Source organism: Gorilla gorilla, chromosome 13 (genome assembly GCF_029281585.2).
Source record: "Gorilla gorilla gorilla isolate KB3781 chromosome 13, NHGRI_mGorGor1-v2.1_pri, whole genome shotgun sequence".
Classification (NCBI taxonomy): Eukaryota; Metazoa; Chordata; class Mammalia; order Primates; family Hominidae; genus Gorilla; species Gorilla gorilla.
The window spans coordinates 96,654,059-96,667,324 of NC_073237.2; the positions used below are offsets into that span (position 1 = coordinate 96,654,059).

A 13,266-nucleotide genomic window follows, 5' to 3' on the forward strand; every position below is an offset into this window, starting at 1 on the left:
CTGACCAACATGGTTAAACTCTGTCTCTACTAAATACAAAAAAAAAAATTAGCCAGGTGTGGTGGCACATGCCTGTAATCCCAGCTACTTGGGAGGCTGAGGCAGGAGAATCACTTGAACCCAGGAGGCGGAGTTTGCAGTGAGCCAAGATTGCGCCATTGCACTCCAACCTGTGCAACAGGAGTGAAACTCCATCTCAAAAAAATAAATAAATAAAAATAAAATAAGCCAGGCATGCTGGCAAGTGCCTGTAGTCCTAGCTACTCAGGAGGCCAAGGCAGGAGCATCACTTAAGCCCAGGAGTTTGAGGTTACAGTGAGCTATGATCACACAACTGCACTCCAACCTGGGCAACAAAGAGAGACCCTATCACTAAAAAACAGAAAAGAAACATGTAAATTTGACTAAAGCCATAAATATCTCAAGCCAATCAATTTTAAAGGAAAAGATTAATCCTAGTTAGTCTTGAGCAAGGGCACAGTAGTGAGGAACCACAAATACATGAGAAGGGAAATAAAAGAAATCTGGCATTATCAAGCATCAAATGTAAGACCAGGAACGACAAATGAGCCTGGAAAGGTAAAATGAAACCAGGTTACAAAGAGCCAGAGGCTAAAGACATCAAAATTAATTGTGTAAGCAAGGGAATAACATGGTTGCAAGCTTCTTTCAGAGACATGATTGTGTGGATACGAAAGGGAAAATGAGTTACAGCCTATAAACAAAGAAGCAGCACTCCAGACAAGAGATGGCAAGTCCAAGAACCAGGGTCAATACTGGTATGAACTGGGAGAAGGAGAGCATTTACAAAGAAGAAAAATTAGCCAGATTTGAAATATGCTTAAATATATACAAATATGTGAGTCTGAAGATGGTGGAGACAGGAGGAGTAATCACTAAGGGTTCTAACACTAGTGACTAAATTCAGAGATGATGAAGAAAAAGGGGCAGAGAGATCTAGAAATTAATTCTACATTGGATATGTTGAGCCTAAAGTATCATAATCAAATCCAGACGGAGATGGCCAACAGATAATTCAATGTACAAGTCTGACACTGGAAGAAGTCTGAGCTATTTAATAGAAATTACCCATATAACTGCTCCTAGCTGCAAAGAAAGCTGGGAAATCTGTTTTTTATTTTGTGTAGTGATACATTCAGATGAAAATTAAGAATCCTATCATTAAGAAAAGAGACAGTAAACACTGGGATAGACTTGCAACATTTCTTCCCCACAGGTAGAGCTTTGGAAAATTTACCCTAAGTTTATCTCAGGCAGCATAATCTATTACAATCCGGAAAGTCTCAATGGACATCTGCAAACTTGGGAGAGTTCCTTCTGCTCCTCCAATAACATATACAGAAATTTCAAAGACTAAATATACCAACCAACAATTCTAGGAGGAAGGCAGATCTCTGATGAAACTTTAACTTCCAGTAAAGGTAGTATAGGTGATTATAATATTGCTGAAAACAAGCCGGGCACAGGGGCTCACGCCCGTAATCCCAACACTCTGGGAGGCCGAGGTGGGCGGATCACGAGGTCGGGAGATCGAGACCATCATGGCTAACACGGTGAAACCCCACCTCTACTAAAAATATAAAAACCCCACCTCTATTAAAAATATAAAAAATTAGCCGGGCGCGGTGGCAGGCACCTGTAGTCCCAGCTACTCGGGAGGCTGAGCCAGGAGAATAGCGTGAACCCGGGAGGTGGAGCTTGCAGTGAGCCGAGATCATGCCACTGCACTCCGGCCTGGGTGACAGAGCGAAACTCCATCTCAAAAAAAAAAAAAATTGCTGAAAATAACTAGAAGTGCAAGATTCCAGCACTCAAGGTTTAGTCCTGAGGGCAACTGCCAGTTCCAAAGAAAAAAGCTGCAAAACTAAGGCAACCTTTTAGTGGCCCCACAAGAAAAGAAAGTCAAAAGTCAAAGCCTAGGGCCTACCAAGACATTCCTACCTGTTTTTTGTTTTTTTGTTTTTTGTTTTTGAGACAGAGTGTTGCTCTGTCACCCAGGCTGGAGTGCAGTGGCACGATCCTCCCACCTCGGCCTCCCGGGTAGCTGGGATTACAGGAACATGCCACCACACCCAGCTAATTTTGTATTTTTAGTAGAGATGGGGCTTCACCATGTTGTCCAGGCTGGTCTGTAACTCCTGACCTCAAGTGATCCACCCGCCTCGGCCTCCAAAAGGGCTGGGATTACAGGTGTGAGCCACTGTGCCCGGACAACATCCCTACCTTAAGCTTGGCCCTTAAAGGTTTCTCTCCCAGGAAAGTAAAAATAAGTCAAGATAAACCTGAATCCTAGTTCTGCATCATTCTAGCAGTTTAAGGAATAATTCTTCCTAAACTAATCTATAGATAGATTCAACACAATCCAAATCAAATTTCTAGCAAGCTATTTTGTAATTGCTGACAAACTGATTCTGAAGTCTATACGGAAAGGTCAAAGACCCAGAATACCAAACATAAGACTAAAGCAAAACAAGCTGGGCATGGTGGCTCATGCCTGTAATCCCAACACTTTGGGAGGCTAAGGCGGGAGGATCCCTTGAGCCCAGTTCAAAATCAGCCTGGACAACATAAGAAGACCCTATCATTAAAAAAAAAAAACAAAACAAAACAAAAAAACACACAACAAAAAAATACACTAAAGCAAAACAAAGCTGGAAGACTCACACTCCCCATTTTCAAGACTCCCAATAAAGCTACAATAAGCAAGATAAGATGGTATTGGTGAAACAATAAACATACATAAATTAATGGGAACACAGTCCCAAAACGGACCCATGAAAATAGTCAACTGAACTTTGACAAATGAACAAAGGAAATTTAATGGATAAAGTACAGTCTTTCCAATGAACGGTGATGGAACAACTGGAAAGAATTCTAGAATTGAAAAATAAAAAATGAAAATTCAATGGACTTATGTTTGACTACAACTGAATACAACTAAAGAATTAAAAACTGGAAGAGATAAAAGATTAAAAAATAGGTGGAGGATTCAGTAAGTAGATGTAAAATGCATTAAATTGGTCTTGAAAGGGAAGAAGAGAAATTGGCAAATGTTTAAAAGATAATACGTTTTTCAGAAGCGATGAAAAGACATTTCATTCAAGATTCAAGATCTCAGATATCCACTAAATCCCAAGCAGAATAAACAGAAAAGAAAACCACACCTGGATACATCATTGTGAAACTGCAGAAAACGAAAGACAAGAAGAAAAACTTTAGGGGGAAAAAAACCACAGATAACTCTTAAAGTATCAACAGTTAAGACTCATAGCTGACTTCTTAACAATAGAAACCAGGACACAGTAAAATATTATTGTCAGTGTGCTCAAAGAAAATAACTGCCGAATCTATAATATTAACCCTGCTAAAACATTCTTCAGAAATGCGAGAGAAATACATTTTTATGGGGGGAGAAAAAAACGAACTAAAGAAGACTCTAAATGATCCCAGGGAGGACTGAGATACATGAAAAACATGAAGAGCAAAAAGGTAGTAAATCTAAGGACAGAATTCACAGTGGTAGACAGAAGTTTACTAAAGTATCAATTTTTGCTTGAAAGCTCAAATTTTATCATTGGCAACAAATGCCATTTGTTTTCCTGGAACTGATAGGCTCATTTTGTTCTTTTTTTTTTTTTTTTCCTGAGACAGAGTCTCACTCTGTCACCCAGGCCAGAGTACAGTGGCACTATCTTGGCTCACTGCAACCTCCACCTCTGGGCTTCAAGTGATTCTCCCACCTCAGGCTCCCAAGTATCAGGGGTTACAGTTGTGCGCCACCACACTTGGCTGATTTTTGTATTTTTAGTAAAGACAGGGTTTCGCCACGTTGGCCAGGCCAGTCTCGAACCCTTGACCTCAGGTGATCTGCCCACCTTTGCCTCCCAAAGTGCTGGGATTACAGGCGTGAGCCACCGTGCCTGGCCAGTCACTTTGTTCATTTTTGTGAAAACATGTGCCAAACACCCAAATCTGAATAACCACAGTTTGTCAGTCATTTTTTTTCAAGTTAAAATCTAGTCCATTCCAGGAAAATACAAGTAAGAAATTCCCACAGGGCTATTTCCTTGAGACAATCATAGTTCTTTGATATGCAGCAGAAATGCTTTATGTACACTTCCCATTCATCACACAGAATATTAAAAATATGCGTTCTCAAGGGTCAAGACTTTTTTTTCTTTTTGGAGAAGTCTCGCTCTGTCGCCCAGGCTGGAGTGCAGTGGTGTGATCTCGGCTCACTGCAACCTTCATCTTCAGGGATCAAGCAATTTTCCTGCCTCAGCCTCCTGAGTATCTGGGACTACAGGTGCCCGCCACCATGCCCAGCTAATTTTTTGTATTTTTGGTAGAGATGGGTTTCACCGTGTTAGCCAGGATGGTCTAGGTCTCCTGACCTCATGGTCCGCTGCCTCAGCCTCCCAAAAGTGCTGGGATTACAGGTGTGAGCCACCACACCCGGACAAGGGTCATGACTTAATACAATTACTTATGTTTACTGCTTATTCAGGACCTTCTTAAGTGAAACTGGCTTGTTTTTTTTTAAACTGTGAGTGTATGGTGGTAAAGAATACATGCCTACTAGTATAGTTTGGTGCCACTGCCTTAATTCAGCCTAAGATACTAACAGTTTTACCCACAATTGCTTTCTTATCATTAGTGCAAATGTCAAAACAATGAAAAATGCAAAGCATGTCCTTTTTTTTTTTGAGATAGATGGTGATGATCACACAATATTGTGAAAGTACTTAATGCCACTGAACTGTACACTTAAAAAGTGGTTTAAATGGTTAATGTTATATATATTTTACCCCAATAAAAATAAATTATATCATTTTTAACTCTGTATTTCAACCTGAGATTTTAAAATGTAGGATGGTTAAAAATACAGGCTGGGCACAGTGGCTCGCCTGAGGTCAGGAGTTCGAGACCAGCCTGACCAACATGGTGAAACCCCGTCTCTACTAGATACAAAAAATTAGCCGGGCATAGTGGCGCATGCCTATAATCCCAGCTACTTGGGAGGCTGAGGCAGAAGAATTGCTTGAACTCAGGAGGTGGAGGTTGCAGTGAGCCGAGATAGTGCCACTGCACTCCAGCCTGGGCAACAAGAATGAAACTCCATCTCAAAAAAATGAATAAATAAATAAACAAAAAATAAAAATACACTGGGGGTACCTGAATAAGAAGTGCAAACAACATTGGCCTAGATTAGGGGTCCCCAACCCCTGGCCATAGACTGGCACCAGTCCATGGCCTGTTAGGAACCAGGCCACACAGCAGGAGGTGAGCGGCAGGCAAATGAAGATTGTTCTATATTTACAGCTGCTCCCCATTGCTCACATTACTGCCTGAGCTCTGCCTCCTGTCACATCAGTAGTGGCATTCGATTCTCATAGGAGCATGAACCCTATTGTGAACTGTGCATGCGAGGGATCTACGTTGCATGCTCCTTATGAGAATCTAACACCTGAAGATCTGTCACTGTCTCCCATCACCCCCAGATAAGACTGTCTAGTTGCAGGAAAACAAGCTCAGGGCTCCCACTGATTCTACATTATGGTAAACTGTAGAACTGTTTCATTACGTATTACAATGTAATAATAGAAATAAAGCGCACAATAAATGTAATGCACTTGAATCATCCCAAAAACCAAGCCTCCCACCTCAGGTCCATGGAAACATTGTTTTCCATGAAACTAGTCCCTCATAGCAAAATGGTTGGGGACTGGTGGCCTAGACCACTGTTGACTTCCCTAACTGTGATTTGTGCTGCTAAGTATTTAATGCATTTACTTAAGAGTAGCCTGTAGCCTGTAGGCTCCCCAAAAATCAATCACGAGGGGGGAATCTTTTGAAAAGTAGGTCACACTGGCAATCCATCTTTGCTAAAAATCCCTCAATTTCATCATCTCAACCTCCTCATAAATTCCTTTTCTTTTTTCCCATTTATATCTCAGCACGCTGTCACTTCCATCAGGGCAGCCTTCTCTAAGATGGTCCTCCCCTCATGAAAGATCAGGACCAACTCCTTGTTACATACTCCTGTATTAACCTAAGCTCTTCCTTCACTGTATCTATCACAATCCGTCACTGATTAAAGAATCAAGTGAAATAAATGTCTTTTTCATTAGACCGTACTCCATGAGAGCTGGTACTCTACCTATTTCCTTTACCATGAAATGCTCAGCAACTAGTACAATAAGTGCCTTGCGCTTAAGAGTCCAATAAATTTCTTGAATGATGATATGCTGATACATTCTTCAATAATTTATTTACACTGAAGTCTACTAAATCCTAAACATCTAAACCACAATTTAATCACATTTTGATGAAAATTATACATGGAATGCCTTATTCGAAAAAATACCCATACATATAATTCTCCATCAATACTTCGAGAGTTCATGGATTTTCTGAAGCTTACCTATGAATCCCAGAAGAAAAACTCGTAAGAAAATTGTATGGGGGAAAAAGTCTAACATCTTGCTCAATAAAGTGTCTCTTTGTTTCTGTCCCCTCAACTCCAGAAGCTCCCCAAAACAGTTCTGACTGAACCAAAAGTCTTCAATGCCAAAAGGATCTGAAAGATGAACTCCTGAGTCAAGAAACGGCTTCCACATCAAGGCCAGTGAAGAGCAGAAATCAGACTGGACCCAGATCCACGCTCTCCATCCATTTCCTAATCCTGTAGCTTTCTTGTATGCTATCTCCTCTAGTTACAATAGTCTCATCCCTTGCATTTCTGCCTCCTGAAACCATATCCATGTTCATACCCAGTTCAAATACTACTCTTCAATTTAGCTTTGTCTGTTTATCCTAATAAGCAGTTATCTGTCTCTTCCTATGAATTCTTATAGCACTTAGTTGTACAGTTCTAATGATACTTTTATACTGCTTTGTGTTACATATGTAAATTTACACATGTAAATGTTAGTTACAGAGCTACTGTTTCTCAGCTTCAAAGTCGCCCTCTATACTCTGCTTTGTGACCCTGGGGTTGGGACTCTGCGACCCACATTTTTTCCTTTGTAGATGGCTTATTAGGCTCTGCCAATAAAGGGGTGGTACAAAGGGCCTAGAAAGCTGTAAGAGGAAGACGGGACACTCTTCTGTTTGCTTGCTAGTTTTGTTTTTGTTTCCTATTGCTGCCAGTGTCGATCAGCAGCTCTTCTTCAGGTCATTTGCAGTTCATTATAGTAGCCATAGCAGACTCCAGTTTGTAGTTTTTCTGACACAGAACCAGAATCATCATGCCTCTAAGAAACGTCAGCACCAGCCAGCCAGCACCCCCTTTTCAGAGTACTGGGCCCCAGCCCTATGGGCTTCTTGCTCTCAGCTCAAGATATCAGTACCTGCCTGAGGAGCATACCCTTCTGAGAGGTTAGAGTTTTGGCTCCCTTCCTCCAAGCTTCTTCCCTTCTTTGTTCTCCCAGTTCTACAAGTAGTATCTGCTTCTTGCAGTTGGTACCTCCATAATACCTAACTTCCTTTGTATACCTAGTTAACAATTATTTACATTAAATTCTCTTGTTAAAAAAATCACTGTCGGCCAGGCACGGTAGCTCACACCTGTAATCCCAGCACTTTGGGAGGTCAAGATAGTGGGTCACGAGGTAAGGAGTTTGAAACCATCCTGGCTAATATGGTGAAAGAAACCCCATCTCTACTAAAAATACAAAAATTAGCCAGGCGTGGTGGTGCATGCCTATAATCCCAGCTACTCAGGAGGCTGAAGCAGGAGAATCGCTTGAACCTGGGAGATGGAGGTTGCAGTGAGCCAAGATTACGCCATTGCACTCCAGCCTGGGCAACAGAGTGAGACTCTGTCTCAAAAAAAAATCACTGTTGCAGTTTCTGTTTCATGACTGGACCCTGACACATTCTTTTATGATTCAGAATATAATTGCTTAAGGCTGGGTACAGTGGCTCATGCCTATAATTACAGCACTTTGGGAGGCTGAGGTGGGCAGATCGCTTGAGGTCAGGAGTTCAAGACCAGCCTGGCCAATATGGTGAAACCCTGTCTCTACTAAAAATACAAAAATTAATCAGGCATGGTGGTGAACACTTGTAATCCCAGCTACTTGGGAGGCTGAGGCAGCAGGATCACTTGAACCCAGGAGGCAGAGGTTGCAGTAAGCTGAGATGGTGCTACAGCCTGGGAAAGAGAGTGAGACTCCATCTCAAAAAATATATATATATATTTATATATTTTTTATATATATAATATACATTTTTATATATTTATATATATTTATATTTATATATATTTATAAAACTGCTTAGGAGGGCAAGGTACAAGGCTTTAAAAATCTGATCCTATCACAATACTTTGTTCTACCTTGTTCACAGTAAGCAACCAAAACAAATATTTAGTGCATGAATGAAAAACTCTTATGCCTGAAATAGCTGTATTGCTTCCAAGCATATTCTCTGAACCCTGCTCAAAAAACCTCAGTGATTCTCTAGCTAATGTATTCCCTTTGATAAAAGAGCCTTTGACAGATTTTAAGATCCCTTGCAAGTGTATGCTCATTTACGGGAACTACAGTATTAGTATTTTAGCTTGTACCTGCTTGTCAAATTTTATTACATAACTTGTTCTCACATTTATCTGCTCTTACTTGAGGTAGACATTTTAAATAATTTCTAGGCTTACTTTTAACTTTCACCTTCTAATCAATTACCTTTTATTTCTGATTTTTCTCCAATTACCCTCCTTCCTTCGGGATACTGATATTAGTTTCATTACCAGGTTCCTCATGTATAAATGAGAGTGGAACCAGATGATCATCAAGATATTCTCTTGCTTAAGAGGTTCAATAATCACACAGTGCCTCACCCAAATAAACCATACACCTTGGCAATTTTTATTAAATTCGTATTTACATAAGCTGATACATTCATCTAGCACAAAAAAACCATTTTACAGACTAAAAAATAAAAATAAAATGTTAATCCCAAGGTTCAAACTCACTTGTCCAAAAATCAGCCATATTACTACTTTTATTTTCACAAAATCTAGACATAAATACACAGCAGTGTAGAAAGTTCCATATTAAGGTTAATTATTTCCTGATAATTTCAGTTTAAACAGCTTTTCAAGGTTATATAGTGAAAAAGAATCATAATACCTTTTATTTGGCTCTTTCCTTTTGTGCTTGGTTATTTCTTTTAAGACATATGGAAAACGACTCATAAAATGGTGTTTAAAATCAATAAGGTAGTTCTTTCGAAGCCATGACTCCTATTGAAATAGCAAAGATTAGAAAAATCGACAAGAAAAAATGTAAAGCAATAAAACTTGAAGAGAAATGACAACTTGTCAAATAAATGTCCCATCATAATTCACTTTCTACCAGTAATATGTAAATAAATTTAAAAATCAGAATTAACTGTTAAAGCACCCACTTTTCATCTATAGATCCTTTTGGTGCTTAATAACTATTTACTTGCATTCCGTCTGCTGCTTAAGAGAGAAAAAGTGAAAGTATCTGAGACTTAAGAAAATTCTGAATTTGGACTACTAATGCAATGTTTATGAAATATACAAGAAAGTCTTTCTCCCTGATGTTCTGTCTACACCATAACTCTATTCTCCAGCAATTCCATTATTTAACAATTTCACAAAGCAATGCATTTACTTAAAATGCTTCAGTAGTATTGGTGAATTTATCATTTCCCTCCTATGGAAACACTGTCTTTCTAATTCCAAATTAGAATATTCTTTATTTCCTCTTATCCAAGGTAACCAACCATCCCATTTTGTCAGAGACTGAGAAGTTTCCTAGATGTGGGACTTGAGGTGCTAAAACAGCTGGTCACTCTACAGCTCAATTTGGTTTTTTTTTTTGAGATGAAGTCTCACTCTGTCGCCCAGGTTGGAGTACAGTGGCACTATCTCAGCTCACTGCAACCTCTGCCTCCCAGATTCAAGCGATTCTCATGCCTCAATCTCCTGAGTAGCTGGGATTACAGGTGCCCACTACCACGCTCGGCTAATTTTTGTATTTTTAGTAGAGCTGGGTTTCACCATGTTGACCCGGCTGGTCTTCAACTGCTGACCTCAAGTGATCCACCTACCTTGGCCTCCCAAAGTGCTGGGATTACAGGCGTGAGCCACTGCACCCGGCCTTACAGCTCAATTATTGTTCCTCCTTAGTATCTTTACTGGGTTCTCTTCTTCCTGACTTCTAAACGTTTGGATCTGCCCAGTAATAATACCTGAATCATTTCTGCCTGAGCTCCAGATTTTATATACAAATACATACTTGACACTTCCTCTTCAACTTCTGACAAGCATCTTAAAACTTAACATGAATAAAACCAAATTCTCCCTGCCAAATGACTTTCTTTCTCATTTGGGCGATGTAACACTGGCATCATCCTTGACTCCTCTTTCCTTCATTACACATACCAGCAGTCTGGCTGGCTTTACCTAGATCCAGCTAGTTCTCATCATTTCAACCACTAGACACCCGGCCACCATCATCTTTTATTTGGATTACTGCAATAGCCTCCTAACCAGTCTACCTGTTTCTCCTCTTATCCTCCAAAAGTCAATTCCCCACACAGCAGCCAGGGTGATCTTTTAAAACATAAATCGTGTTTCAAAATGATACAGGAAGGGGGAAAGGAAACGAAATGTATACACATGTAGGACAAGACTGGTCATCCAAGAGATGATGGTTGCCAGAGTTAGACTGTGAGCACCTGGGAGTTCACTAGTGTTCTATTTTTATAAATTCAGCATATTAAAGTTAAATAAATATAATGCAGATCATGCCACTCCTCTGCTCAAAACCCTCCAGTGGTCTTTTCGCCACACTCAGGTTAAAATCCAAACTCCTTACCAAGGACCACAGAGTCCCACATGATCTGGCCACTATCACTCTTCTTCGCCCCCATCTTCTACCATTCTCCCAGTACCTCATTTGCACAGGCCTTCCTGCCATTCTTCAAATATGCGAAGCCTTTTCTCACCTCAAAGCCATTGTACTTGCTGTTTCCTATGCCTGAATGTTCTTCCCACAGATGTTGACAAGACTTGCTCCTTCACTTCAATGACATTCAGATACTTATTCTCAGAGAGCATTTGACAACCTATCTAAAATAGCTCCCCCTCACTGTTCCTGCCCATGCTCTTTATACCCCATTTTACTTTCATCTTTCTTCCTAGTACTGACATTATATATTTGTTTACTGTCTATAGATCCCACCAGAAGGTACATACCATGAGGGCAAGCACCTTATCAACCATGTTTATCTCTGTAGCCCCAGAGTCTAGAATAGTACTATTCAAAAGACCTTTCTGTAATGATCAAACTGTTCTATATCTATCTGCACTGTCCAATATAGTAACCACTACCCACATGTAGCTGTTGAGCACTTGAAATGTGGCTAGGGTTACTGAGGAATTGAATTTTAAATTTTAATTAATTTAAGTAGCCATTATTTATTGATGCCCAATAAAGCTTTGAATAAATGCCTTATAAAGCATGACTGCATTAGTGTTTGGTTACAAACTCTAACCCTCACAGCAAAAGGATAAAAGCAATGAGACACACACGTAGAGAAAAAGTAGCAAGCAAGTCAAGCATTAAATGCAAAGCTAAGACACAATTTTTATAACATAATACTGACCCTGACACTACTAATACAGTACCCTAAAAACCACAGTAAATCAAAAAGCTAATGTTAAACTGTAATTTCATTTTAAAAACTAGCTATATCGGCCGGGCGCGTTGGCTCATGCCTGTAATCCCAGCACTTTGGGAGGCTGAGACGGGTGGATCACGAGGTCAGGAGATCGAGACCATCCTGGCTGACACGGTGAAACTCCGTCTCTACTAAAAATACAAAAAAAATTAGCCAGGCATAGTGGCAGGCGCCTGTAGTCCCAGATACTTGGGAGGCTGAGGCAGGAGAATGGCGTGAACTCGGGAGGTGGAGCTTGCAGTGAGCCAAGATCGCGCCACTGCACTCCAGCCTGGGCGACTGAGTGAGACTCCATCTCCAAAAAAAATAAATAAAAAAAAATAAAAACTAGCTATATCAAGGATATAGCTAGCTAACTATTAAGAATACGTACAGTAGTAGTTCAACATGTGCACAAAATGTTAGAAATTGCTGCAACTAGATGGGGGTAGGCAAGTGCTTATTGTATTCCTTCTGATGGTTTGACTTTAAAATAAAAAAGATAGGTAAGGGAATGCAAAAAAAAAAAAAAAGAAGAAAGAAAAGAAAAATAGTGCCAAGGTAATCAAATGTAAAACAACAATCTTTTCAACAAATATTGCTGGAATAAATGGCTGTTTATATGAACAGAAAAAAAAAAGATACACACAGTATTTCAGAAATAAACAACTTCAGTTGATTATTACAGAATCTGACTATTCAGCCACTGCATGTAAGACTTAATGTACCCTGAGACTTCTTTTCAAAGTAAGGATCAAAGCTTCAAATTACTAAAAAGTTTAAAAAAAAAAAAAAACTACTTGAATACAAGTGAAATTTCTCGACTTTTTGTAAATACTAGCAAACTAAATGCATTAAGCTGCAGCACCAACATGTAAAAGCAAACAGTCAGTAGTCCTAAGACTATATCTAACCGAGACACCAATTTACCAATAGAAAAATCTATACAGTTTCTGAGAGAAAAAGAGTTACAATTCAGCTTGTGGTGTGTGATCTGACATCAATGCCAAGCAATGCTATTTGGTTCCTCCTAAAGATTAGGCTGTGGCCAGGCAAAGAGGCTCATGCCTGTAATCTCAACACTTTGGGAGGCCAAGGTGCAAGGATATTTAAGGCCAGAAGTTCAAGACCAGAATGTGCATTTTAATGTCATTTTGTATAGAATGCTACTAACAATCTATCATTTTGTATAGATTGTACCAATGATGTACATTTTTATACTCTGTCTCTAAGATAATGGTTCCTTTTTAAAAAATAAATAAATAATGGTTCTTATCAAGTTATTACAAATCTGCCAAGGTGAATTAGAGCATTCTACCAGTGGATGTTTTTAAATATTATTCCTATCTGAATTTATTTATTTCAGCTTTATACAGTATCTCAATTTGTATTCTGATCTTCAACAGTCTACGCAGTCTTTTAAACTTACCATTATATGTTAATGAGCTGCTAATAAGCCTAGTCATAATAGCACAAAATAGTTCTAAAGTATACTATTTTAAATATCCATAAAATTAAAGCAGTATTTAGATCCTTTTTTAGTGTTAT

General features: G+C 39.4%; 2 protein-coding genes across 3 annotated transcripts in view; one reads left to right on the forward strand and one right to left on the reverse strand.

The window, feature by feature from the left end:
• Positions 1-7,750, forward strand: part of INVS (inversin) — a 239,845-nt gene extending 232,095 nt beyond the window's left edge. Inside the window, exon 17 of the mRNA XM_063696617.1 lies at positions 6,549-7,750. Within this exon, the coding sequence (XP_063552687.1) occupies positions 6,549-6,574 (26 nt within the window). The 3' untranslated portion in view covers positions 6,575-7,750. The remainder of the gene's footprint in view (positions 1-6,548) is intronic.
• TEX10 (testis expressed 10) overlaps positions 1-13,266 on the reverse strand; it is a 50,585-nt gene that overhangs the window by 28,964 nt on the left and 8,355 nt on the right. For both annotated transcript variants that reach the window (XM_004048358.4, XM_055350056.2), the window contains exon 5: positions 9,156-9,268. In XM_004048358.4, coding sequence (XP_004048406.2) covers positions 9,156-9,268 — 113 coding nt within the window. The remainder of the gene's footprint in view (positions 1-9,155; positions 9,269-13,266) is intronic.